The 27122-nt window shown below is 39.3% G+C and overlaps 1 protein-coding gene and 1 pseudogene across 2 annotated transcripts in view; both read left to right on the top strand.

Annotated features, from left to right (window-relative positions):
* The window catches only part of Ttc27 (tetratricopeptide repeat domain 27), a 132462-nt gene that overhangs the window by 86000 nt on the left and 19340 nt on the right, over nt 1-27122 (top strand). For both annotated transcript variants that reach the window (XM_090337187.1, XM_090337189.1), the window contains exons 14-16: nt 929-1027; nt 3130-3182; nt 17961-18126. In XM_090337187.1, the coding sequence (XP_090193313.1) occupies nt 929-1027; nt 3130-3182; nt 17961-18126 (318 nt within the window). The remainder of the gene's footprint in view (nt 1-928; nt 1028-3129; nt 3183-17960; nt 18127-27122) is intronic.
* LOC150060903 (CBY1-interacting BAR domain-containing protein 1 pseudogene) lies at nt 14097-14991 on the top strand (annotated as a pseudogene).

Raw genomic sequence — 27122 nt, 5'->3', positions numbered from 1 at the left:
TGTTGTTTTGTTAGTTGGCATAAGACTTCAGTCCACTCAGGCTGCGTTCAGGGAGTGTCATTTGACCACTGAAGGTCTTTTCAAGTGATTGTATAAATAACAAGAGGAAAGTGAAGTAGTGAGAGCATTTTGAAGTTGCTGGAAGTTCCATAATTCAGAAAAGTATACCTCTTTTAGTTTCCACCTAGTCCCCTTCTTGTCACTCCTCTTTGCCAGACCCTCTCCCTTCCTCCAGACTTCACCTATCCCTCCAAAAAAATCTGTTCTCCATAAAGGCTTTTGATAGCAGTTATTTATAGCTTCTTGTGAATTCAGGGCAAAGTGGTAAATTGCCCAAGGATGTTTGCTTTCTAAGCCTTATCTCTAATTAGCTGCCTAAATTTTTTTTTATCTGCTTTAAGAGCTTTCAGGCCTCAGCCAACCATATGGAACAAGTTTTGTGGGAATGATGGAGGGCTCTGAATGTGGAGGCAGCCTTGACCTCAGCCTCTGAGGAGGCTGGGGCCTCTCCACCTCAATGGCTCCACCTAGATCCCAGCAGGCAGAGACAGCAGACTTCCACCGACCCCTGGCTTTCAGTGTGAAAGGAAAACAAGCAACTAGCTTTCTGACTAAAGACTTTCACTTTATACCAGCTTCATCTCCTTTTTGATAGAAGATATTGAATTTTAAGGAAAGTGGGTAATTCTTTAGCAACCTGAATAACTACTTCCTGTGTTTACCTGTTTTCTAAATCTCCACTTTATCTAATTGATATGCAATGATATTGCCCATAATTTCTGTGTTATAAGTGAAAATCATTTGTAAAATGCATTACTCTTGATCAGTTCCCTATATTTACATGTACTGTTGTTTTGTTGAGTATATAAAATCCTTTGCAGCTAGTCTTGGGAGTGTCTCTGAACGACGTGGGCTTTGTTCTTTGCAGCTCGGGGTCTGGTTCTCTCTAGGCTGTGCCTACTTAGCCTTAGAAGACTATGGCGGCTCAGCAAAGGCATTTCAGCGCTGTGTTACCCTGGAACCTGATGTAAGTGTGTCTTGCTGACTTTCTTCCATACTTCTTAAATAAGTTGAATTAAGTGAGTTGGATAGTCTGAACAGCACTTCCTCTGTGTTGGAGGGAAGTGTATTTGGTGGAAGGTCACACAACTCAAGATACAAAAAAGTTTATAAATTTGAGAAAGATTTTTTTCTCTCATAATAGCTATAGTTTGATTTAGAAAAATTATTCAACAAAGTAATTTTTAGTGAAGGATGTATACTGATGAATAATACAGCAAAGTATTGTATATATTTTATTATTTCGAAAAGTTTGGGGCAATTGGGCGGGAATAGTAGAGAACAGGAAAGAGGTAACATTAATCAAGATGTATTGCATTCATAAACTGATGTGTTGACTTATAATCCCTTTGTGCAACTCCTTAAATATAATAAAAAGGTAATTTTAAAGAAAAGGTTTTGGCCATGACATCTATAATCTTAGTAACTCAGGGGTAGAAATCAAGAGAATCATGATTCAAGGCTTTTTAATTTTTTATTTATTTTATTTTATTTATTTTATTTTCTATTAACTTTTTCAGGGGTGGAGGGAGGTGGTGTTATGTGTGAAGTTATTGTCCTTTTTTTAGATCTTTTTTTTGTGGGGCGGGATCATAGGGCTTGAACTGGCCTGGATGCTGTTCCTGAACTCTTCAGCTCCATCCTACCCTTGAGCCAAGCCCCACTTCCCGTTTTCTAGAGGTTAACTGGAGATAAGAATCTCAGGTCCTATTGTACCCAGACGGCTTCAGATCTCAGCCTCCTGAGTAGCTACCACACCAGCTAATCTTTTTTTTTTTTTTTATGACAGAATTACACTGTATAGTCTAGACTGGCCTTGAATTCATGATCCTCTGACTTTGCCTCAAGTGCTGGATTATAGATATGTACCACCATGCCTGGCTTTTAATTTTAGTTACAATAAGTAACTTCCACATTGTGAATACTGTGTTGTTGAGTTTCTGGATTTTCTTGTCTTTTTCAAGAGGATTGCATTTCATTTGGGCATTGAGTTAATTTACTTGTGAATTATCTTGCTTTAAACTTTGTTAGGATGGGTTTAGAATTCTCATTTTCTAAAGTATAACCTTTCTGGGATTTAATCTAATGCTGGGGATAATCAGTAAGAGTTCTTTGCTGTGGACCTTGTCCAACCTACCTGTCATTTCCAGAATTCTCATGGTTGTTCTTTCTGGAACCTCAGAAAGTTTAACTTGGTACGTGTAAAGCTTCGCATTCCACCAAGGAGGGTAGGGAATGCTCACTGAGATTTCTAGAGCCTGTTCTCAAAGCCTCTCTCTCTCCCATAGTATGTAACCCTGAAAATTCTAGCTGCATTTTCAGCCTTCATCTGAGTAAGATTTCCTGTGCTTTGTTTTCTGCCTGTCTTAGCTGTGCCTGAATGTGCCTCTAAGGCAGAGAACTAGGCTGCATACTGAGATACCTTCATTCTTCCTTTCTCTCTGGAAGCACACACCTGTGCTGCCTGTTGCTTGCTCTGTGTTAGTCCAATGTGTAGTTTTCTTGTGGCGAGAAGACTGGTCCAGTGAATCCTATGTATGGTGCCTAAAACTATGTACAGTTATAAAACATTTAACAAAGAAAAAACATTCAGATTGTTCTGACTAGAGACAACACTTCTATAAAATCTTTTTTATTTTTCTCACTGGGTAGAGGAATTGGTAGAGAAGTATGTTCGATCAATGAAATACTTAGAAGACTGGAGAATTCATAATTTTCTGTCTGGAAAAATGGCAAAAACTTCAATATAGGAAACCAGTGTTCCCTATTTCTCTAGGTTGTAATAAATCTCTCTATGCCATATAAATTATATCATAAAAATTTAAACTAGTAAATAACATAAATGAAAGCTTGTCTAAATTCCAAGTCAATGCTACCTAGATCATTGGTTGACTACTTTTTGACCTTTCTGTAAGTTTCATAAGGTAAGATGAATTTAATTTCATATTTTCATCTTAAATATATTTCATTGAACATAGTTATTTTAGATTAGGAAAATGAGTTATGTTATTAGCTTCAGCAATTATTTTAACCTGAGAGTAGTCCTAACTGGGTTCTCTTTCATTTCAGAATGCAGAGGCTTGGAACAATTTATCAACCTCCTATATCCGATTAAAACAAAAGTAAGTGCACCAGATAAATGGACTTCCAAGATAAATGAATACAATTTTCTCCTACTAAACAGTGAAATGCTGTATCTTTCTTTCTTTTTTTTTTCTTTCACATTTTTTTTATTGTAATTAGTAAAAGGGTTACATGATATTTGCCAGATAGAAGGTGCATTAATTCACATACATTGATACCCTTTCACATGTCTTGGTACCCGTTTCCCTCCCCCCCCACACCCCCCACCCGTCTTGGTTTTCCCCCCTTCCCTATCAAATTTCAAATATCCAAATACAAATAAGTTCAATATATCAGATAACAAAGTGAGATACTATACCAATATGAGATAACCAAGGGACAGCAAAGGAGATGAGAGACAACATAGTACATTAAGGACAACAATCATTCATTATATGGCTTTTGTTTCACTATCCTGGAGGTCCTTTCAATTAGCTTCACATTATATGTCCTTATGTATCAAGAGTTTGCTCTATTGCAAATCTCTGCTAGTAGAGCCCAAGGTTTCTACTGATTATGACGAATGAGGGAAACCATTGAGCCTAAGTTCCTTTGAGTCTGGCTTACTTCACTTAATATGATTTTTTCTAAGTCTTTCCATTTCCTAACAAATGGGGTGATGTCATTCTTTCTGACAGCAGCATAGAATTCCATTGTGTACAAATACCACAACTTGTTGATCCAGTCATCAACTGAGGGACATCTAGGTTGGTTCCATATCTTTGCTATGGTGAATAGTGCTGCAATGAACATTGTTGTGCTAGTGGGTTTAGTATGTCCTTGTTTCTGGGTGGTTGGGTAAATGCCAAGTAGTGGAATTGCTGGGTCATAGGGGAGTTCTATGTTTAGCCTTTTGAGGCACTGCCACACTGCTTTCCATAGTGGTTGAACGAGTTTGCACTCCCACCAACAGTGTAGTAGTGATCCCTCCTGGCCACATCCCCTCCAGCATCTGTTGTCATTCGTTTTCCTGATCTTGGCCATTCTAGCTGGAGTGAGGTGGAATCTTAGAGTTGTTTTGATTTGCATTTCTTTTATGACCAGAGATGTTGAGCATTTCTTCATGTGTCTGTAGGCCATTTTTGTTTCTTCTTCAGAGAAGACTCTCTTTAAGTCTTTGGCCCATTTTTTAATGGGATGGTTGTTACTTTGGAGGTTAGTTTTGGAGTGATTCAATTTTTTGAGTTGTTGATATATTTTAGATATGAGGCCTTTGTCCGTTGTTTGGTTGGTGAAGATCTTCTCCCACTCTGTAGGCTTCCTGATTAGTTTACTAGCTATGTCCTTTGCCATACAAAAGCTCTGCAGTTTAATGCAGTCCCACTTATCCAGCCTTTCTCTGATTTGTTGTGATTCTTGGTCTTTATTAAGAAAGTTTCGACCTGTGCCAAGGAGGCCTAGTGTATCTCCTATTCCTTCCTGTAGAGTTTTCAGTGTGTCAGCTTTTACCTCCAGGTCTTTGATCCATTTGGAGTTAATTCTAGTGCAAGGTGATAAAGAAGGATCCAGCTTTAGTTTTCTGCAGGTGCTTAACCAGTTCTGCCAGCACAACTTGTTGAAGAGGCTGTCTTTCTTCCATTCTATTTTTTTGGCTCCCTTGTCAAAGATTAGGTGGCCATAGGTCTGTGGTTTAATATCTGGGTCCTCAGTTCTATTCCATTGGTCTTCAGGCCTGTTCCTGTGCCAGTACCAAGCTGTTTTGAGAATTATAGCTCTGTAATAGAGTCTAAAGTTTGGAATTGAAATTCCTCCAACGCTGTTCTTTCTGCTAAGAAGTGTTTTTGCTATACGGGGTCTTTTATTATTCCATATGAAATTTTGGATTGCCTCTTCTATTTCTTTAAAGAATGACATTGGGATGTTGATGGGTATTGCATTGAATTTGTAGATAGCTCTTGGCAAGATTGTCATTTTCACAATGTTGATTCTTCCAATCCAGGAGCATGGGAGCTTTTTCCATTTCCTTAGTTCTGCTTTAATTTCCTTTTTTAGGGTTTTAAAGTTTTCATCAAAAAGGTCCTTTACATTCTTAGTTAAGCTAATTCCTAGGTACTTTATTTTCTTTGAGGCTATTGTGAAAGGAGTTTCTTTCCTGATTATTGCCTCGTTCCTCTCACTGTTGGCATAAAGGAAGGCAGTTGATTTTTGAGGGTTGATTTTATAGCCTGCTACTCTTCCAAAGCTTTGAATCAGCTCAAGGAGCTTGGAAGTAGAGTCTATAGGATTCTTTAAATACAGAATCATGTCATCTGCAAAGAGGGATAGTTTTATTTCCTCTTTCCCTACTTGGATCCCCTTTATGCTTGCTTCTTGCCTTATTGCACTGGCTAGGAATTCTAGTACTATGTTAAAGAGGAGTGGAGAGAGTGGGCATCCTTGTCTCGTTCCTGATTTTAGAGGGAATGGCTTTAGATTTTCACCATTAAGTGTAATACTAGCAGTAGGTTTCTCATACACAGCCTTTATTACATTGAGGAATGTTCCATGGATTCCTAGTTTCTCCAGAGCTTTTAACATAAAGGGGTGTTGGATCTTGTCAAATGCCTTTTCCGCGTCTATTGAGACAATCATGTGATTTTTGTCTTTGCTCCTGTTGATGTGTTGAATTATATTAATTGATTTGCGTATGTTGAACCAGCTTTGCCTCCCTGTGATGAATCCAGTTTGATCATAGTGTATAATTTTTTTGATGAGTTGTTGTAGACGGTTGGCCAGTATTTTGTTGAGAAGTTTTGCATCGATGTTCATCAAAGATATAGGTCTATAGTTCTCTTTCTTTGATGAGTCTCTGTCTGGTTTGGGGATGAGGGTTATACTGGCTTCATAGAATGAGTTTGGTAAGGAACCTTCATTTTCAATTTCGTTGAAGAGCTTGAGGAGTATTGGTGTGAGCTCTGCTTTGAAGACCTTATAGAATTCAGCTGTGAATCCATCTGGCCCTGGGCTTTTCTTACGTGGAAGTTCTCTAATTGCCATTTCTATTTCAGAGCTTGAAATAGGCCTGTTGAGTTGGCTTAGTTCTTCTTGGTTCAGTGTGGGTATGTTAATATTGGCTAGGAATTCATCCATTTCATCTAGATTCTCAAATTTGTTGGCATAAAGGTTTGAGAAGTATTCCCTCATGATATTCTGGATCTTGGTGATTTCTGTCATGATATTACCATTTTCATCTGCGATTTTGTTTATTTCGATATGCTCTCTTCTTTTTTTGGTAAGATTTGCTAAGGGCTTGTCAATTTTGTTAATTCTTTTAAAGAACCAACTCCTTGTTTTGTTGATTCTTTCTATAGTTTTTTTGGATTCCAAATCATTTAATTCTGCTTTGATTTTAATTATTTGCTTTCTTCTACTGGGATTAGGGTTGGTTTGTTGCTCTTTTTCCAGGAGCTTAAGGTGAGACATTAACTTGTTGGTTTGCAATTTTTCCAACTTGTTGTTGTAGGCACTCAGCGCTATAAATTTTCCTCTGAGTACTGCCTTTGCTGTATCCCAAAGGAGTTGGTAGTTTGTGTGCTCCTTACTGTTAAATTTCATAAACTGTTGGATTTCTGTTCTGATCTCTTCGACGACCCATTGGTGATTCAACAATGTGTTGTTCAGTCTCCATGAGTTACAGGGTTTTCGTTGGTGGAGATGTGTGTTCAGTTCCAGTTTGATGCCTTTGTGGTCTGAGAGTGTGCATGGAATAATTTCTGTTTCTGAATCTGTCCAGGTTTGTTTTATGGCCTAACATGTGATCTATTTTGGAAAATGTTCCATGTGCTGCTGAGAAAAACGTATATTGTGTCGTTGCTGGGTGGAATATTCTGCAGATGTCTGTTAGATCTAGTTGGTCTATATAGTTGTTCAGTTCTAAGGTTTCTCTGTTGAGTTTTTGCCTTGTTGATCTGTCCATAGGTGAAAGTGGTGTGTTAAAGTCACCGACAATCACTGTATTTCGATCTATGTATGGTTTCAGTGTAAGTAAAGTTTGTTTGATGAAGTTTGGAGCTCCGGGATTGGGTGTGTAAATATTTAGGATCGTTATGTCTTCCTGGAGGAAAGATCCCTTTAGTAGTATGTAGTAACCTTCTTTGTCTTTTCTTACTAATTTTGGTTTGAAGTCTATTTTATCTGATATGAGGATGGCAACTCCAGCCTGTTTATGGGGGCCGTTAGCTTGATAGAGTTTATTCCAACCTCTCACTTTCAAAAGATGCTTGTCTTTTTGGGTAAGATGTGTCTCTTGAAGACAGCAGAACGATGGCTCTTGCTTTTTGATCCAACTAGACAGCCTATGCCGTTTAATTGGAGAGTTGAGTCCATTGATATTGAGAGTTAGGATTGAGAGATATTTATTAGGTCCTACCATTTTTAAAAGCTTTTATTTGGGCCTGTGTCTTGACAGTTCTTGTGGTCCTTAGGTGGTATGCTGTTTAGGTGCCATTTCTTTCCCTATATTGCATTTATTTTGGTTTTCTATGTATAGAACATCTTTCAGAATTCTCTGTAGTGTTGGTTTTGTTGCGACATATTGTTGCAGCTTTTCCCTGGAATGGAATGTTTTTATTGTTCCCTCAGTTATGAATGAGAGCTTAGCTGGGTACAGGATTCTTGGTTGGTAGTTATTTGACTTAAGGGCATGACATATATGCTTCCAGTCACTTCTTGCTTGCATGGTCTCTGCTGAGTAATCTGGGGTTATTCTGATTGGTTTTCCTTTATAGGTTACTGAACCCTTTTCCCTGGCTGCCTTTAGGATCCTTTTTTTGGTTTCTACTGATCCAGTTTGGATTACGATGTGGCGGTGAGATGTTCTTTTCTGGTCAGGTCTGTTTGGGATTCTAAAAGCTTCTTGTATCTGGATGGGTCTGCCCTTCTGGATATTTGGGAAATTCTCTGAGATGATTCCTTGAAGTATATTTCCAATACCATTGACCTCTTTCTCCAGACCCTCCTCAATACCAATTAGCCTTAAATTAGGCTTCCTAATTGTATCTTGGACCTCCTGAAGCGCTCTCTCATTTTTCCTAGATTTGGATTGACTCATTTTCTGTTCTTTCTCTATAATAACTAAATTATCTTCAGCCCCGGAAATTCTCTCCTCTGCATTGTCTAACCTGCTATCAAAGCTATCTACTTTATTTTTCATCTCCCTTGCTACTAATTGCTCATTTTTGATGCCTTACATCTCTTCTTTTAGATCATGTATGGATTTCTTTAGCTCCTTGATTTCCATTTGAGTGGTTAGCTCAGTAGCTTTATTTTCTTTGAACATTTGCTGGAGTTCGGTCACCTTTTTATTTGTGGATTCTATGAATTCATCCATCTTTCTTTGAACAGCCTTTATTATGGCCTCCTTTATGGCTTCTTCTTTTTTACTTATCACCTTGTTTATGGTTTCCTCTTGTTCAGCTATGGCTTCCTCTCTTATCTCTTTCTTTATATTTTCACATTTTTCATTAATGATGTTTATCAATTGCATTTGTACAGCACTTGGAAGACTCTCCTCTAGGTTTGCCAGTGACTGTTCCATTGGCTGTTTACATTGGGTGGGGGAGGTGGGAGGTGTTGTTTCTTGATTTGACATTTTTCTTGAGTTTCTTGTTCTGCCCATTTGAAAATGGGAGCAAGATTAATACTAAACACGATTATAGTTTTTCAGATATGTCCAACCTAGACCTCTGTAGCTGGCAGACTCTAGATGTTCACAAGTTTTGATTGGTGTCATCACTCTTTCTTTTTGTGCAGTTACGGACTAGTCTAATTATTTACTGATAAGCGATTTATATCCAAAACAATAAGCCTCTCAATCCAATCTCTATTGTCTTTAAGTCCCTCTGAGCCTAGAGAATGATTAAACACCTAGATATACAATGTTGCTCAACAGCCATCAAGTGTAGATCCATGCAGTATAAGGGTTGAAAGAGGAGCAGAGGTCCAGAGATAGAGAAATAGAATGAGAGAGGTCAGGGGGTAAGTAGGTAGAGTATTTGAGTACAATGTTTGGAAAGTATTAGAATAAAACTTATGTGTTGCTGCACGACTAGCTCTTAACCCAACCAGTGGCCTCACAGTGGACCATGGGATGGATCTGCGAACTTCCGTCTGAGCGTGGTTGGTGGACGTTTTCCTGTGCTGCTTCCAGGGGCGGCCCCAAGCCAAGGATGTGGGGATTGAGAGTTTCAGGAGCTCTCAGCAGGACCAGCAGGAGGCCCCTCTGTTCCCAGGGGCGGGGCCCAGCTGGGGACGTGGGCTCCAAGGGCGGAACTGCGCCTTTTTGGTTCTCAGAAGGGAAGCTTGGCTGCTGGTCGGCCCTTCAGATCCCTGATGTGTTTCCACTGCTTTGTCAGAGTCTGTGACTGTGGGGGGGGGGGGGGGGGCCCTCGGTGGTGTCTTGCTCAGGATTCCCAGCTGGAGGATGCCCCGCTCGAGAATTGAGGGGGGGCAGATGCTGGCTCCTATTTACCCGCACCCCCTACCCACTGTTGTAAGGCAGGGTCCCAAAGCGCTCCACTCTCCAGATCCAGTGGCCTGGGTGAGGAGCCTGGTGGGCGGGTGGGAGCTAGGACAGCTCCGCCTCCCCTGGTGGGGTGCTGAGTCTTAGGGTCCGCCCGCTCGTCAGTCTCCAGTCAGAGGGCTGGAGGTTGAGCCCGTTGGGCGGGTGGGAGTTGGGGCAGCCCCGCCTCCCTAGGTGGGGTGCTGGGACTTATGGGTAGCCCGCCTGTCAATCTCCAGTCAATGGCCTGAGGGAGGGGGCTGTTGAGGAGAGGGACAGGATTCTAAATTCCTTGCCCCCCTGCTCCCGCCAGTCTTTCTCAGGCGGGGTGTTGGGGTCTGAGTTAAGTTCTATTGCTTGGCACCCGCTCCGCTTTCCCTATGTGTTTGGGGATGCGCTGTATTACTCACGCCTCTGCGTCCGTCTGCGGGTGTTCCTCGGTGGTGGGGAGTCTTTTCACTCCCCTTGGGTCTCCGCCGCCGCCTGTGTTCTGCGTCTGGGTTCCGCCGCTTGCTGTTCTGGTTCCGCGTCTGGGTTCCGCTGCTTCCGCCGTTCGCTGGCCCGGTTCTGTGCTGGTTTCTGCAGCCGTTGGGCTCCCAGCCTGGTGCCCTCCACTGCCGCCACTTTTCGTGGGTTAGAGCCGGTGCCCGCCCCCGCTTTCCCCGCGTGGAGCCGGTGCCCGCTCAAGCCGCTTTTCGCGGCTTGGTCCGGCGCGGCTTTCCGCGGCTTTGGGCGAGAGGTGGGGGAGGGGTCCTCGTGTTCCGAATTCTTTGAGAAAGTTGGATGTGAGCTTTATCTGGATTTCTTTTCCGGTTTGAGTCCTTCTCCGTTGTTTTTTGAGTTTGTTGTTGTGGATTTCTTTAGATAGTTGGCTCGTGGGACTCCCTGGTTCTCTCTTTTTGTCAGAGAAAGCTAGGTAGCGTCCCTATTGTCTCGGCGCCATCTTCTGTATCTTTCTTTCTTTTTCTTCCTTTGAATGAGAAGAAGCTTCTGAATTTTTTTTTACACTTGGACATATATTTATTCTTTTGAACTTACATATTTATCTTTACTCATACATTAATTCAATTTATGACATCATCAATATTCATAAGCGTAAAAAACTATAACTTAGATAGATATATATGTAACTAATATAGTAATCTCCTCCTTTAATCTATATAGTTTCTAAAACCTTGAACTCACATAGATACTTATTCACCAAACTTACACATATAGTTATGACTAAATGAATTTTTTTTTTTTTTGCCAGTCCTGGAGCTTGAACTCAGGGCCTGAGCACTGTCCTTGGGTTTTCTTATGGCTGGCACTCTACCACTTGAGCCACAGCATAATTTCTTTTTTTTTTTTTTTGAGAACCTTCTCACCGTTTTATTGCCTGTAATACAGCATAATTTCCAGCTTTTTCTGTATATGTGGTACTGAGGAATTGAACCCAGGGCTTTGTGGATGCTATGCAAGCACTCTACCACTAGGCCATACTCCTGGCCCACAGGCTTATGAATTTTAAATATAGTTTGTTTTTTAAAACATTCAATATGTAATAAAAATAAATGTTATAATTGTACATATATATAAAGTAAGAAATAAAATAAGAAATATTATGGCTGAAGATATTTACTGCTAAAGTTTTGCATCCTAAACTTCATTACAGTGATACCTCAAATTGGTTAATTCAACTGATACACTTCTTATTAATTGCTTGCTTTGTACTAGAAAGTGTTGAAAATTATAAATTAATAGGAACTAGTTTTTTTAGGAAATGTGGGTTGAAGAAGTAGAATAATATGCTACCTTTTTTTTATTGTCTGGATAATGTATAGAGGGATTACAGTTACATTCATCAGGTAATGGGTGCATTATTTCTCAAACACTGATAACTCTTCTCATGTTTTAGTCCCCATTTCCCTCCTCCCATCCCTCCCAATCATCTTGTTTCCCCCCCTTCCATTCCCTATAAACATATATGTATATATATAATATACCAGGTAACAAAGTCAGATACAGTAACCATATGAGATTAACCAAAAGGAGAAAAAAAGAGAAAAGAAATAACATAGTATCTTAAGAACAATAATCACAAAGATAAACCTCTTGTTTCCATATCTTAGAGTTCATTTTGTTAATCTCATCCTGTATGACCATATGTACATATCTTTTGAGCTATTGTGATTCTCTGCTAGGAGAGTCCTAGGTGTGTACTAATTATTACAAATGAGGAAACCATGGAGCCTATGTTCCTTTGAGTCTGGCTTACTTCACTTAATATGATTTTTTCCAAGTCTTTGCATTTCCTTACAAATGGGGTGATGTCATTCTTTCTGATGGCAGCATAGAATTCCATTGTGTAGAAGTACCCTATCTTCTTCATCTAATCATCTACTGAGGGCATCTGGATTGGTTTCATACCTTTGCTGTGGTAAATAATGCAACATTTAACATCGTTGTGCTAGTAAGTTTAGTCTGCCCTTGTTCCTGGACATTTGGGTAAATGCCAGGGGGTGGGATTGCTAGGTCATAGGGGAGCTCTATGTTTAGTCTTTAGAGGAATTGCCATACTGCTTTTCAGAGTGATTGAACACTGGCCACCCCATTGTTAACCAGGAGAAATGTTGGAGGCATCTCTGTGTGTGTGCTGGTACTAGGGGTTTCACACTTTTGCTTGGCCTTTTCTCTAAAGGCAGATGTTTTACTACTTGAACCATACCTTCACTAACGACTTGAGAACATCTTGTAAGCAATAGGAAGCCAGCAACTTTGGTGGGGGTAATTTTATGAAGAAAGAAGCTATTTGGAAGATTTTATCTATTGGCGGTGTATGAGATAGACTAGAGAGGAAATTGGAGGCTAGGAATCTAGTTAGCAGACAGCTGTTATAACAATCTAGCCTTGAGAGAACTTTCTAGAAAAGAAGAAAAGGACAGATGCCATGCAGTATAGAAAGGAGACAACCAAGAAAGGAGATGACCAAATGGGCCCATGACTGGCTAGGAGTGAAGGAAAAGGAACAGATAAGTTACTCTTGGGGCTGGGATGTAGCTCAGTGACAAAGCGCTTGTCTAGCAAGTGCCTTGTCCTGGGTTCCATCCCCAGTGCCAAAAAAAGAAAAGACAAAAAAAAAAAAAAAGAAAAGAGTTACTCTTGTCAGAGTTTTAATAAATTAAAGTATGGTTATATTTCGTTTCATTTGGCCTAATTTTCTGACACTACCATGTAATCCATAATACATTAATGGATGGTAGTGTGCATGAAGTGCTATTTGATCTGCCATTCTCTTCAGAAAATATTCCTGTCTTCTTGATCGCAACTGATTGATTGTAAGCAGGGCAGGGGAAATACCTGAAAGAGTTATAGTGGGATCTCAGTGCTTCTTCCTAGTGACCCAGATAATGTAAGGTAGGTGGCCTCTACTTTGTCTTTTAGCCCAAACATCTTAGCTGACATTTCTTGCATATTGTTCCTCGGCCTCTTTTTTTTTTTTTTAAACCCTTTATTGCCTTTCTGCGACTGCATGAATATTTCCATGAAAAAAGTAGGGGTGCAAGGCCAGAAGTAGCTTATTACATTATTCGTGTGTGTGTGTGTGTGTGTGTGCGTGCGTGCGTGTGTGTACACATGTGCCTGTATCTGTGCCTGTTCTGGGATTTGAATTTGGCCAGGCTTTGTTTCGTCTTAAGATTTTTCACTCAAAGCTGGTGCTCTAGCACTTGAACTACAGCATCACCTCCTGCTTTTTTGGTGGTTAATTGGAGATAAGAGTCTTACAAACTTTTTTGTCTAGGTTGGCTTTCAGTTGATATCTTCAGATCACAACCTCCAGAGTAGCTAGAATTACAGACATGAGCCACCAGAGCCTGGGCATATTTCATTACTTTTTTTTTTTTTTTGGCCAGTCCTGGGCCTTGAACTCAGGGCCTGAGCACTGTCCTTGGGCTTTCTCAAGGTTAGAGCTCTACCACTTGAGCCATAGCACCACTACTGGCTTTTTTTCTATGTGTGTATGTGGTACCAAGGAATTGAACCTGGGTCTTCGTGCATGCTAGGCAAGCACTCTACCACTAGGCCAAACTCCCGGTCCCCAATTTACTTGTTTTTATTAGTGATATTAGGGTTTGAACTTAAGACCTTCCTCTTATTATCAGCTGCTCTACCACTTGAACCGTGCCCCAGAACTAATGTCATATTCGTGCCTTGGAGTGGCTTATCAACTGTTTCCCTTGTCCCAGTGTTTAGGGCTCCTCACTAATGGAATCTTTTTTTACTCTTCCCTCTGACTCCTTCTGGCACAAGATCCCTGCTAGTTGCTCAGGAAAATTTCTCATCTTGAAAAAAAATTTCAGCCAGCTCTAGGAGGTAACGGCGGCTAGTCGCGCCCTAGCGCGCGCCTGGTCATCTCCAAGCCCCCGTGCTTGGTCCCCCGGTGGTGCATGGCAAGATGGTGAAGCCCAGCCTGGAAAGCCGGGGCCTAGCTGCCCAGGGCCGCCCCCATGCAAGGCAAGGGCTGGGGGGTGCTCAAACCAGACAACTGCAAAATGCTGTCACAAATGTGGAGAAGCATTTTGGAGAGCTGTGCCAAATCTTTGCTGCTTATGTGCAGAAAACTGCCAGACTGCGAGACAAAGCAGACCTCCTAGTGAATAAAATCAGTGTGTATGCTTCTACAGATACCCCAAACCTAAAGCAGGGCCTGAAAAACTTTGCTGATGAGTTTGCCAAACTTCAGGATTATCACCAAGCTGAGGTTGAAAGACTGGAAGCCAAGTAGTTGAACCTTTAAAAACTTACGGAACCACTGTAAAAATGAAATGAGAGGACCTCAAAGCAACATTAACAGCAAGGAATCGAGAAGCTAAGCAGTTAACTCAGAACATGTCATCTGATCGTCATGTAATTTCACAGGCAGAAACTGAATTACAGAGAGCTACAATGGATGCTACCTGAGCAACTCGTCATTTAGAGGAAACTTGACAATTTTGAAAAGCAGAAAATAAAGGATATCAAGAATATATTTTCAGAATTGATCACTATTGAAATGTTATTTCATGGCAAACAAAGCTTTAGAGGTCTACACTGCTGCCCACCAAACTATACATAAGATTGATGAGGATGAAGATTTAGAGGTTTTCCGAAATTCTCTGTATACACCAGATTATTCATCTTGTTTAGATATTTTAAGAGCAAATTCAAAGTCACCTCTTCAGAGATCACTGTCAGCTAAGTGTGTATCTGGAACAAGTCAGGTATCCACCTGTCAGCTAAAAGAAGATCAACAAGCAGATGATCATGGTAAAGATGACGAAGACTTAGATGTTATAGAAGATGAAAATTAAGTTAATTGTCCATTTCCATTTTCATCTTGAAAATGACTTGAAATCCAGTATTACCAAATTATAAAACTTTCAACTCACTTTAAGTTAAACCTCAAAATGAAATCCTAAGAAAATCAATTAAAGGAAATTTATAATGATCAAAAGTTGTAAGATTATACACCAATCATCAGAATATCCTACCTGTTTTGTGATTGCCTTTTTGTATAAGCTCCACTTTAAAGAAAAAAAGATTGCAACACATTTCAAATTACTTCATTATACCTAGTTAAAGTTACAATAGTTAAGTAACAAAAGATTTAACTATTAGCTTCGTTTGGGTTATGATTGATTCCATGTTTTCAACACCAAAAAAGATTTGGTTACTTAAGTTCGACTCCATTAATCCTTAAGAGCTTTTACTTTTATACTTTTGGTAAAACTTTATGCTCCATCATTTGATGTGTAAATTTACTGTTTCAACGAGAGAAAAACATCAAACAGGATAATGGGAGACACTGCATCAGGTCTTAGAAATATACAAAGCTTAATTTTAGCTCTCTAAAGTATATCCAACCTGATTCTGGTTTTTTAAAACACAACTGCTGTCATTGTATGTGATAATGTAACTTGGCATGCAAGTAGTTATAATGTTCATCATGGTACATTAAAAACTTAAAAAAAAATGCCCAGGACATTATCTACTTAAGATAATGGGTATATACTTTGTTTTTAAAAAGCCAGATACTTGCAGTATATCTGATGCCCTTTCTTTTTTAAGATAAAGAATACTTTATTATATCATGGATCCCAATTAGGCATAATTGACATAATTATCAAGCTTAAATCATAAGGGATCACAATGGAAAAATAAAAACTTTCTAGAAAGGTTTTATTTATTTGTTTGTTTGTTTGTTTTTTTGCCAGTCCTGGGCTTAAGCTTGGGGCCTGAGCACTGTCCTTGGATTTTTCTCAAGGTTAGAACTCTACCACTTGAACCTCAGCACCATTTCTGGCTTTTTCCAAGTATGTGGTACCAAGGAATTGAACCCAGGTCTTTGTGCATGCTAGGCAAGCACTCTACCACTAGGCCAAACTCCAGGCCCTAGAAAGGTTTTTTATTTGTCACAGTTGGGTTTTTTTGTTTGTTTGTTTGAACAAAGTACTGCTCCCAGAGAACACTGACAAATTTCAGTATTCTTTAATAAAATGTTCAAAAAAATAAATAAATAAAATTTCATAGTACAAGATTTTTACCACAGTGAGTTTAGTGAGTCCTAATGTGAAGCTGCACTTTCCAAAAGTGATCAAGTAGCTATTTCAAACAATTTGAAGTCAAGAACTTGAGTGTGATTGGTTAGTGTTAGAGGACACAGGAGAAGATAACTTCCTGGTGTGGATTGCTGCTGGGCGAGTTGTTTTCCAAGAAGGCAGCTTGATGCTCAGACCACATACATAGGAAAAAAGAAAAAGTCGGAAATGGTGCTGAGGCTCAAGTGGTAGAGCTATTGTCTTGAGAAAATCCAAGGACAGTGCTCAGGCCCTGAGCTCAAGCCCTGGACTGGCAAAATAAATAAATAAAAATAAAAAAGATCTCACACCTCTAATCCTAGCTACTCGAAGGATTGTGGTTGAAAACCAACCTGGGCACTAAAGAAGGTGAGACTCTTATTTCCAGTTAACCTCTAGAAAACTGGAAGTGGGGCTGTGGCTCCTGTTGTAGGGCAGTAGCCTTGAGCTGGAGAGCTCAGGGACAGTGCCCAGGGGTAGGTGATAGCCTTGAGCTGAAGAGCTCTGGGACAGTGCGTAGGCCCAGAGTTCAAGCCCCATGATCCACCCAAAAAAAAAAAAAATCTCTTTGGAACAATTTTACGTTAGATTTTTGAAGAACTGGTTTTTTGTTTTTCTATTTTGATCCCATTTTATTTTGCAAGAAACTATCCTTTTATGTGTTTTTACTTAGGGTCTCTCAGTAGGTGGAATACTCTCTTGTCTTTTTTCCTGCTAGATGTGTATTTGCATCTTACTTCATTCTTTCCTCCATCTCCTCACTGTTCTTCTGTTTATTAATCTGAATTTTGTGCGAATCCTTCAATATTCTCTTCTAGTTCACCTGTTTTTTTCTTTGACATTAGGCAGTCCAGTTTTAGTCCCCTGTTGATTTTGTTTTGTTTGATATTTCTTTTAATTTTAAAATGTCCAGTTGGTTCTTGGTCATATCTCCATGATCTTTCATTTCTGTTAATTTTATTTCACAAGCCCTTACTCTTTTAAAATTATTTCTTTTCTCTTTTATTTTTTTAAATAAATTGTTTAAATATTTGATGGTTCCTTTTCTTTTCTATTTTTTTAGACACAGTCTCACTATGTAGCTCAGGCTTATCTCCAACTGGCGATCCTCCTTCTTCAACCTCCCAAGTGCTGAGATTACAGAATGTACTATCATACTTGGCATGGATTGTTAAAATTTTGTTTAATAAATTTATGCCTTGCTTGTTAATTTTGTACACTGTCCTCCCTGGTGTAGCTTTTCCCCTCAGGTGGTAGAATTTTGTTTTGTAAGAGTGGTTTAAAGTATGAAGAACTTTTTTTTTTTACCTCCCCACCTGTTATCTCTTGACTGCGTCCATGTCCCTACTTCATATCTTATAGGTTTATGGTTATACTTACTAGGCTACTCGGAATTCAAGTCTAGACCTAGAAGGGGACTTCTCCTGGGGACAGTGAGACTGCCTCCTAGTTATAAAATAACGTCCTATTCCCAATATATAAGTTAGGAAAGGAATATCTCTGTAGGTATGCGATGTATGCTAAAGGGCCTGTCAGATTTCATAAGAAAGTTTGTGCTAGTTAGCATTGTCATGTAGGTTGGTACTTGTCTTTATTGATGTGGACCATGGGCTGATGGTTCACATTAGCATTCTATACTCTTAGCTGTGTTGCATTCTAATAAAAAAAAAAAGGGTTCATTATTAAAATGTGGTCTTCACTAGAGTAAAAGCTTTCAGAACTCTGCAAGAAGCTCTCAAGTGTAACTACGAGCACTGGCAGATCTGGGAGAACTATATCCTCACCAGCACCGACGTCGGGGAATTTTCAGAAGCTATCAAAGCTTATCACCGGCTGCTAGATTTACGAGACAAATACAAAGATGTTCAGGTAGGATATTCATATTTTCTTGTTTCTACTTGTGTTTTATAATACTTGATTATATTACATATTGTTCCCTTAACTATTGCATGTATCTTGTTAAACACATCATATGTGAAGAGACTCTTACTTTCTCTGCTCACATGATCCATTACTCACAAGGTTCTGCCATTCTAGTTTCAGTGTATAAACGAATGTTGCTGTGACCCAGTTATGAAAACCTGACTTGCAGTTTATAAACATATGGTCAGCTTAGAGTAATTAACTAGAATGTAAGTTCTGACCTCAGGTAACTCACTATATTCAGGTGTTGGATATTAGAGTTGTCAGCTCAGTTTTCACATTTGTACTTATTAGGTAACTGTTATTGAGAATGTAACCTAACCACTACATATCCATAACCACTGACTTGCTCAGGTAAGCTGCTCATGTTAGCACATTAACAGAAAACTCTTAGGTACTTAGATTTAGGAATAGTATGATGAGATCACTGTTTCTTAATATCTGTGCCAGCCCTGTGGGTAGCTCCCTTTATAACTGTCAGAGTTTTGAAGGCCTTGCTCAGAAGGTATGATAGAGCCTCTGGCAGGTGAGGCAAAGAGGCTAGATGGTTCTTGACCTAAAGTCAGGAGACTCTGCATACCCAGCTTCACAGTACATTGTTTGTCAGTATCCTTTGTGACAGCTAGTCCATGTGCACCAAGACAAACTGATACAATGCTGGAGATATTTTTATCTTGAGTGAAAGATTTTTTACTTAATTTGACTCTCTGTGTTTGGCAACAGTTGTCTGAAAAAATCTCTGATATTCTTTTGTTTGACACAATCTGACCCCATTCTATTTTAATTTGCTTTAAAATTCTTTTTATTCCTTTTCTACTTCTTTATAGCTATGGATTATTATGATTTTATTTTTTCTATTGTAGGTATATGAAAATGTATGGTTTCAGTCTCATCTTAATACAGACATGAATTAAATTAGCTCAGATTACTTTGTATGAAAATGTATGATTTCATTCTCATTTCAATATAGATATGAATTAAAATAGCAAAATATTTTTTCAGAAGCAAGAGAACGAGCAATTTACTTCTGTATCATCATTGTTTTTTTTTTTTCCTGTGGCCTAATTTTAACTAGTAAAACCTAGGAATGCTTTCCTGTAAGGCTCTTTTTTATTATTCATGTCTAGATTGTGCATACTTCTGTATGTCTCACATTCATGTACTTGAAGTACTTGTTCAGCATTCCAGGTTTCTACTCTTAGAAATACTGCCACAAATCTGCTTGTAGACAGATCTTCTACACACACGCACACACACACACACACACACACACACACACCCCACACACATATTTATAGCCATGTAATTCCTCAGGGAGAGTCTAATGTTAATTTTTTTTATTTCTAATGTTAATTTTTTTGTTGTTATTGCCTTTGTTTATTATTATTGTAAAGGTGATCTACTGAGGGTTTACAGTTACATAAGTCGTGTAAAGAGTACTTTTTTCTTTTCTTTTCTTTTCTTTTTTGCCAGTCCTGTGGCTTGAGCTCAGGGCCTGAGCACTGTCCTTGGGCTTTCTCAAGGCTAGAGCTCTACCACTTGAGCCTCAGTACTACATCTGGCTTTTTTCTATGTATGTGATACTGAAGAATCGAACCTGGGTCTTCGTGCATGCTAGGCAAGCACTCTACCACTAGGCCAAACTCCCGGCCCTTTTTTTTTTTTTTGGTGGGTCATGGGGCTTGAACTCTGGGCCTGCGTGCTGTCTCTGAGCTCTTTAGCTCAAGGCTGCTCCCTTACCCCTTGAGCCACAGCCTCACTTCCCCTTTTCTAGTGATTAATTGGAATATTATAGTCTTTAGTGCCCAGGCTTGCTTTGAACCTTGATCCTCAGATCGCTTCCTCCTGAGTAGCTAGGCTTACAGACATGAGCCCCTGCACCCAGCTTCTAGCTTTTTCTATGTATGTGGTACCAAAGAATCAAAGCTGGGTCTTTGTGCATGCTAGGCAGGCACTAGGCCTACCACTAGGCCAAACTCCTGGTACCTAGAGTACATTCTTTTTTGACAATGTCAGTGTCACCCTCATGTTGATTTCTTAACTTATTTCTTTCTCCTTTTCTCACTTGCCTTCTTGAGAAGTTGACAATCACTTTAGAAAAGGAATTCAATTATTGTATTATTGATACTAATTTACTATTTATATGTGCAGGGTTACTATGTTCCTGCCACTTAATGTAGATTACTTTTTATAATTATATACAGTATTTGAGGTGGATGGCAAGTATTCTTTAGTTTACAGTTTATTAATGTGACACCCAGAGAGCTTATATAGCTTGACTAGTTGTACAGCTAGTAGGAAGTGAAGATGGAATTAAAGTGTAAGTGTGCCTAGTTTTCTTCTGACTCACACCTTGCAGTCTACGTGAAGATTTATGTTAAAACACATTTTCAGCCAGGTGCCAGTGGCTTATGGCTGTAATTCTAGCTACTTAGGAGACTGAGATTTGAAGAAGATGGTTGTTCAAAGCCAGCCTGGGTGGGAAAGTCTGTGGAGACTCTTAAGTCCACTTAAATCACCGAAAAGCTGGAAATGGTGCTGTGGTTAAGTGGTGCAGTGCTGTCCTTGGGCAAAAGGTGTCCAGGAACAGTGTCCAAGCCCAGAGTTCGAGCCCCCAGATCAGCAACCCCTCACCCCCACCCCACCCCATATAACACAAAACCTACCAAGCCAGAAGAGGAAAATTTGAATAGATTCATAATTAGCAAGGAGATTGAATAACCATAAATATCCCAGCAAAGGAAAGGCTGAATCCAATGGCTTTATTGGTGAATTCTATCAAACATTTAAAAAAAAAAAAGACTTTGATATCAAAGCCAAAGACACTACAAGGAAAGAAAACTATACTCAAATCCTTAATGAACATTGGTATAAAAGTCCTTAACAGAATATTAACAAATCTGATTTGGCAGCTTATTCAAAGTATTATACTCCATCCCAAGTGACATTTATTTTTGCAGCATGAGGATAGTTCTGCATAAGAGAATTAACATAGTCTATCACATGAACAAAATGAAATAAAAACTCAACACATGATTATCTCAGTTGAAGCAGAAAAATCAAAATACAGTACCTCTTCCTAATAAAAACATCCAATTAATTAGGAACAGAAGGAAACTAACTTACGTAATAAGAGCAGCATATGAAACAAACCCACAGTGACCATCATCCTCAATGGTGAAAGACTGAAAGCTCTTTTCCTATGACTAAGGATGCCTTCATTCATTATTCAGCACCATAGTACAAGGTCTAGACAGAGCAGTTGGGCAAGGAAAACAAATGAAAGAGAAGAAGTAAATTTTACTGTTATGAACTTATATGCAGAAAATCAAAGAGTCCTCAAATAGCTGCTAGACCCAATAACTGAATTCTTCAGGGTAGCAAAATACAAAGTCAACCCATAAAAAGTTAAGTTGTATTTCTGTATACCCACAATAACCAAAAAGGAAGTTATGAAAACATTTCTACTTACAGTAGCATAAGATGTTATTCAAGGAAGTAAAAGAACTGTATAATAACAACTGTAAGACATTGCTGAAAGAAATTAAAGATGATACAGGTAAATGCAAATATTCCATGTTCATGGACTGGAAGACTTAATATTATGACATTGTCAATGTCACACAAGTGATCTACAGAATTTGGTGTCAGCTCTATCAAAACCCCAATGCAGTTTCTGCAGAAATAGAAAACTCTATCTTTAAGTTCAAGTGTAATCTCAAGGAATTTTAGATGGTCAAAACAATCTTGAGAAAGAAGAAGAAAGCTGGACAACTTTAATTTCCTGATTTCAGAGCCTACCAGAAAACTACAGTAATCAACACTGTGGTGCTAGCATAAAGATGCACATGCAGTGGCTTGGATAGAGAGCCCAAGAATGAGCCCTTGCGCATATGATCAAGTGATTCTGAGGTCCAAGACCACTCAGTGGGCAAAGAACAATAGTTTCAACAAATTGTGCTGGTATCCACATGCAAAAGAATGAAGTGAAACCCTTACCTAACACCTTATACCAAAATTAGCTCAGTATGGGCCAAAGACTCAAATGAAAGAGCTAAAGCTATAAAACACTTAGAAGAAACTATAGGGCAAAGCCTTTATTATATTGGATTTGGTAACAATTTTTTAGATATATTATCAACCATACAGGCAATGAAAGAAAGTACAGACAGACTGCATTTTATCAGTTAAATTTTTTTGTGCATCAAAATATATAATCAGGGCTGGGAGTTTGGCCGAGTACTTAGAGTGCTTGCCTAGCGTGCATGCAGACCCAGGTTCGACTCCTTGGTACCACACACATAGAAAAGCCAGAAGGGGTGTTGTGACTCAAGGGGTAGCACATTAGCTCTGAGGAAAAAAGCCCAAGGACAGTGCTCAGGCCCTCAGTTCAGTCCCCAGGACTGGCAAAAAATAAAAATAAAGAAACAAAGCATATGATCAGGGCTGGGAGTTTGGTCTAGTGGTAAGAGTGCTTACTTAACATGCACGAAGACCCAGGTTCATTCCTTAGTACCATATATAGGGTAAAAGCTGGAAGTTGTGCTGTGGCTCAAGTGGTAGAGTTCTAACCTTAGGAAAGCCCAAGGACAGTGCTCAGACCCTAAGTCCAGGACTGGCCAAAAAAAAAAAAAAATATATATATATATATACATATACATATGTATGTATATATACACACACACATATATATATATATATATATGTGATCAACAATAAACAGGCAAATCAGAAAAATGGGAGAGAATGTTATCATACCTGATAAGGGATTAATGTCTAAATTACACAGAGAATTCCTTAAGGCCCAACAACCACACCCACACCCCCCCCACACACACACACAAATAAAGTAGCTGGGTACCCCTCATGCCCGTAATCTTAGCTATTCAGGAGGTTGAGATCTGTGGATTTTGGTTCCAGACCTGGCCAAGCAAGAAAGTCCATGAGATTCTCATCTCTAATTAAATACCAAAATAGCAGAAATGGAACTGTGGCTCAAGCGATAGAGCACTAGCCTTGAACACAAAAGCCCAAGGACAGTGTCCAGGCCCTAAGTTCAAGTCCCAGAACTGGTATTAAAAACAAACAAACAAACAAAAACAAACCAGTTAAAAAATAGGCAAAGGACTTGAACAGGCATTTGTTAAGAACCATATGAAAATGAAAATATGTTCTACATCACCAAACATTAGGGAAATGAAAATGAAACTGTAACATATACCTCACAACCATTAGCATGGCTCATATTAAGAAAACCAACAACAGCAAGATAACCAGGAGATTACAGCTATTGGCAAGGATGTGGAGAGACTAGAACCCTGTATATGTTAGTGGGATTATAAAATGTTATAGCCATTATGGAAAACAATATGGTAACTCCTCAAAACAGCTAAAAATGCATTTAACCTATGGTCGTAATTCCATTTCTGGGAAAATACCTGTAAGGATTTGAAGCAGGAGTCGGGTGCGGTGGCTCACGCCTGTAATCCTAGCTACTCAGGAGACTGAGATTTGAGGATCCAGGTTCAAAGCCAGCCTGGCACTATAAAGCCATGAGACTTTTTTTTTCTTTCTTTTTTTTTTTTTGTGGGTCATGGGGCTTGAACTCTGGACCTGGGCACTGTCTCTGAGCTCTTCAGCTCAAGGCTACTGCCCTACCCTTGAGCCTAACCCCACTTCCCCATTTTCTAGAGGTTAATTGGAGAGAAGAGTCTCAAGTCCTATTGTGCCCAGCTGGCTTTGAACCTTGATCCTCAGATCTCAACCTCCTGAGTAGCTGGAATTTCAGGCATGAGCCACTGTACCTGGCTCCGTGGGACTCTGATCTCCAATTAATCTCTAGAAAATGGAAAGTGGGGCTGTGGCTCTAGGGTAGGGTGGTAGTCTTAAGCTGAAGAGCTCAGTGACTGTGCCCAGGCCCAGAATTCAAGCCCCATGATCCCTCCCCCCCAAAATAAAAGAGAAGCTCAAAACGGATACATCCATGTCCATGGTAGCATTACTCACAGTAAGTTAAACAGAGGAGCAGTGCTTGATGGTTCACTGGTGGATGAATGGATAAGCAAATATAGTACATCCCTGCAATGAAACATTCAGGCCTTGCAAAGGAAGAAAGTTCTGGCATGCTGCAACATGGATGAGCCCCCTGATGTTAAACTGTGAAATAGACCAATCACAAAGATTAGTCTATATGATTCTACCTAGAAATCAAAAGCAGAGACTCAGAAGAGAATGGTGTTGAGTTGAGGAGAGGAAGAATAAGGAGTTAATATTTAGTGGTTTGAGTGTCAGTTTTACAGGGTAAAAGAAGGGAACATTTCTACACCATTGGTGGGAGTGTACTTGTTCAGCCACTCTGGAAAGCAGTATGGAGATTGCTCAAAAGACTAAACACAGAGCTCCTTTATGACCCAGCAGTACCATTCCTGGGCATTTACCCAAATGTCCACAAACAAGGCCATATTAAAGCTACCAGCACAACCATGTTCATTGCAGCATTATTTACAATAACTAAGATATGGAATCAACCCAGATGACCCTCATTAGATGAATGGATTGAGAAAATGTGGTATATATACACAATGGAATTCTATGCTGCCATTAGAAAGAATGACATAGTTGCATTTGTAAGGAAATGGAAAATCATATTAAGTGAAGTAAGCCAGAACCAAAGAAGCATAGACTCCATGGTTTCTCTCATTTGCAATAACTGATATATGTCTAGGATTTTCCTAGCAGAGGACCACAATTGCTAAATAGCTATGTATATATGACCATATAAGATAATGCTAAAGAAATGAACTCCAGGATATGGAAACAGATTTTTCTTTGTGGTTGTTGATTTTAATGCACTATGCGAAGTCATTTTTTTTCCTTCTCCCCCTCCCCCATGGTTTATTCTGTCACTGTATCTGATTTTTGTACATGGTGTATATACATTTATTTGAATTAAGGAAGCGAAGGGTAACAACAAAATGGTGAGACAAAAGACAAAGGGTGAGCCAATGCCTCAGTGATACACACAGACAATGTGTTAGAAATGAACTCTACAAGTTTGGGTGGGGGGAATTGGGAGAAATACATAGGAGGGATAACAATGTCCAACTAGAAATGTACTCAGTTCCTCATGTATGTAACTTTAACCCATTTGTACATTACCCTGACAATAAAAGTATATAAAAAAGAAAAAGAAAGCTGGGTGAGGTGGCTCACGCCTGTAATCCTAGCTACTCAGGAGGCTGAGATCTGAGGATCAAGGTTCAAAGCCAGGCCAGGCACAAAAGGACCTGAAACACTTCTCTCCAATTAACCTCAAGAAAAATGGGAAGTGGGGCTTGGCTCAAGGGTAGGGTGGTAGTCTTGAGCTGAAGATGAAGAGTTCAGGGACAGGGCCCAGGCCATGCTCAAACCCTACCACCCACCAAAAAGAAAAAGAAAAAGAAAAGAAAAGTCATGGAGATGGGTATGGTAGCACATTATCAATATATTTAATACTACTGGACTCTTAAAAGTGATTAAGATAGTAAATTATGTGATATATATATATATTACTCAGTAAAATATTGGTAAAAGAAATCTGCAAGCATCCATGCTTATAATTTTATTTAGATTATTTTATGATACTCTAAATGAACTCCAAATGGACTAAATATATGCCAAATATTTGGGTTTTTTTAATCTCATAGTAAAATTAGAAATAGAAGTGGATGCTTACCAACGTTCTTGAACTCTGAGGCAGTAGAAGAAAACTGGAAGGAATTTTTATGACCACATTAAAAAAATATGTGACAAAATATTTGTATCAAATAAGAAAGGCAAAAGCTAATAATATCCTTATTATATGAAGAGTTAACATCTGCTACAGGAATGAAAATGGATTGCATGGAGAATTCAGGAACAGATTTAAGTAGGTTTGCAAATGTAGTATACAATAATGATTGTATTTTAAAGCTGTGGTATAAAAATAGAATACTCAGTATGTGTAGAATGACTGGCCAAAAGTTTTAAGTTCTGTTTCACTTTTAAAACCAAACTAAGTAAGATGAATGAAATATTTAAACTGGAATTACTTGATGTATTGGAGGAGGGAGGGTCTCAGACCATGATGGATAAACTGAAATTTCTATTAGGAAATTACCTGAAATTCTAAGAAAAGAAATCTGTGTGTGTGTGTGTGTGTGTGTGTGTGTGTGTGTGTGTGTGTGTGTGTGTGTGTGTGTGTGTACCTATTCTTAGAAGAAGGTTTGAAATTGTCATTTAGGTTCACAATAGGTGCACAGGCTCCAAGAAAGTTGTTTGCAGACTAAAGAATCTTAGGAAGAATAGATTGTGAGACAAAGTTTTCAGACAAGAAGGTGGTAGGGCCTTACCTTCTAATTACTATAATGTAAAATGTACTTGTACAATTTGTTAAAAATGAAAAGACATCACTGCATGCATTTATGTGTTGTCTTTAGTTTTGACAGTTATCACTGTTTTCCAAGTTTGTATAAATAGGCCATAGGAACCAGCAAACAAACCTCTTCCCTCTTCTTCTTTTCTAGTTTTCAGCCCCTTTCCTGCTGGTCTTCAAGGCAAACATCTTCCTCCAGCCTGTGTGGGAGTCCATGCTTTGGGGCCCTCAGCAAGGTCTGAGAGCTGACAGTGGCTCACTCAATCTGTAACCCTTCTTAAGCATCATTGATCTCTTCTTCCTCTTGAACACTGCCTCCACATGGCATCCAGGACCTCATGCTATTTTGGTGTGTCCTGGTACTAGAGCATGAAGTCAGGGCCATGTGTTCTAGCTAGTGCTCTCTCACTTGAGCCACAGCTCCACTTTTGGCTTTTTGGTGGTTAACTGGAGATCAGAATCTCATGGACTTTCCTGTCAAGGTTGACATCAAACTTCCATCCTCCGATCTCAGTCTCCTGAGTTGCTACTGTTACAGGCATAAGCCACA

This window comes from Megascapheus bottae, chromosome 7, assembly GCF_031878675.1.
Source record: "Megascapheus bottae isolate mThoBot1 chromosome 7, mThoBot2.hap1, whole genome shotgun sequence".
Classification (NCBI taxonomy): Eukaryota; Metazoa; Chordata; class Mammalia; order Rodentia; family Geomyidae; genus Megascapheus; species Megascapheus bottae.
Note: the sequence above shows the minus strand (reverse complement) of the source record. Positions and strands in the feature narration are given on the sequence as shown.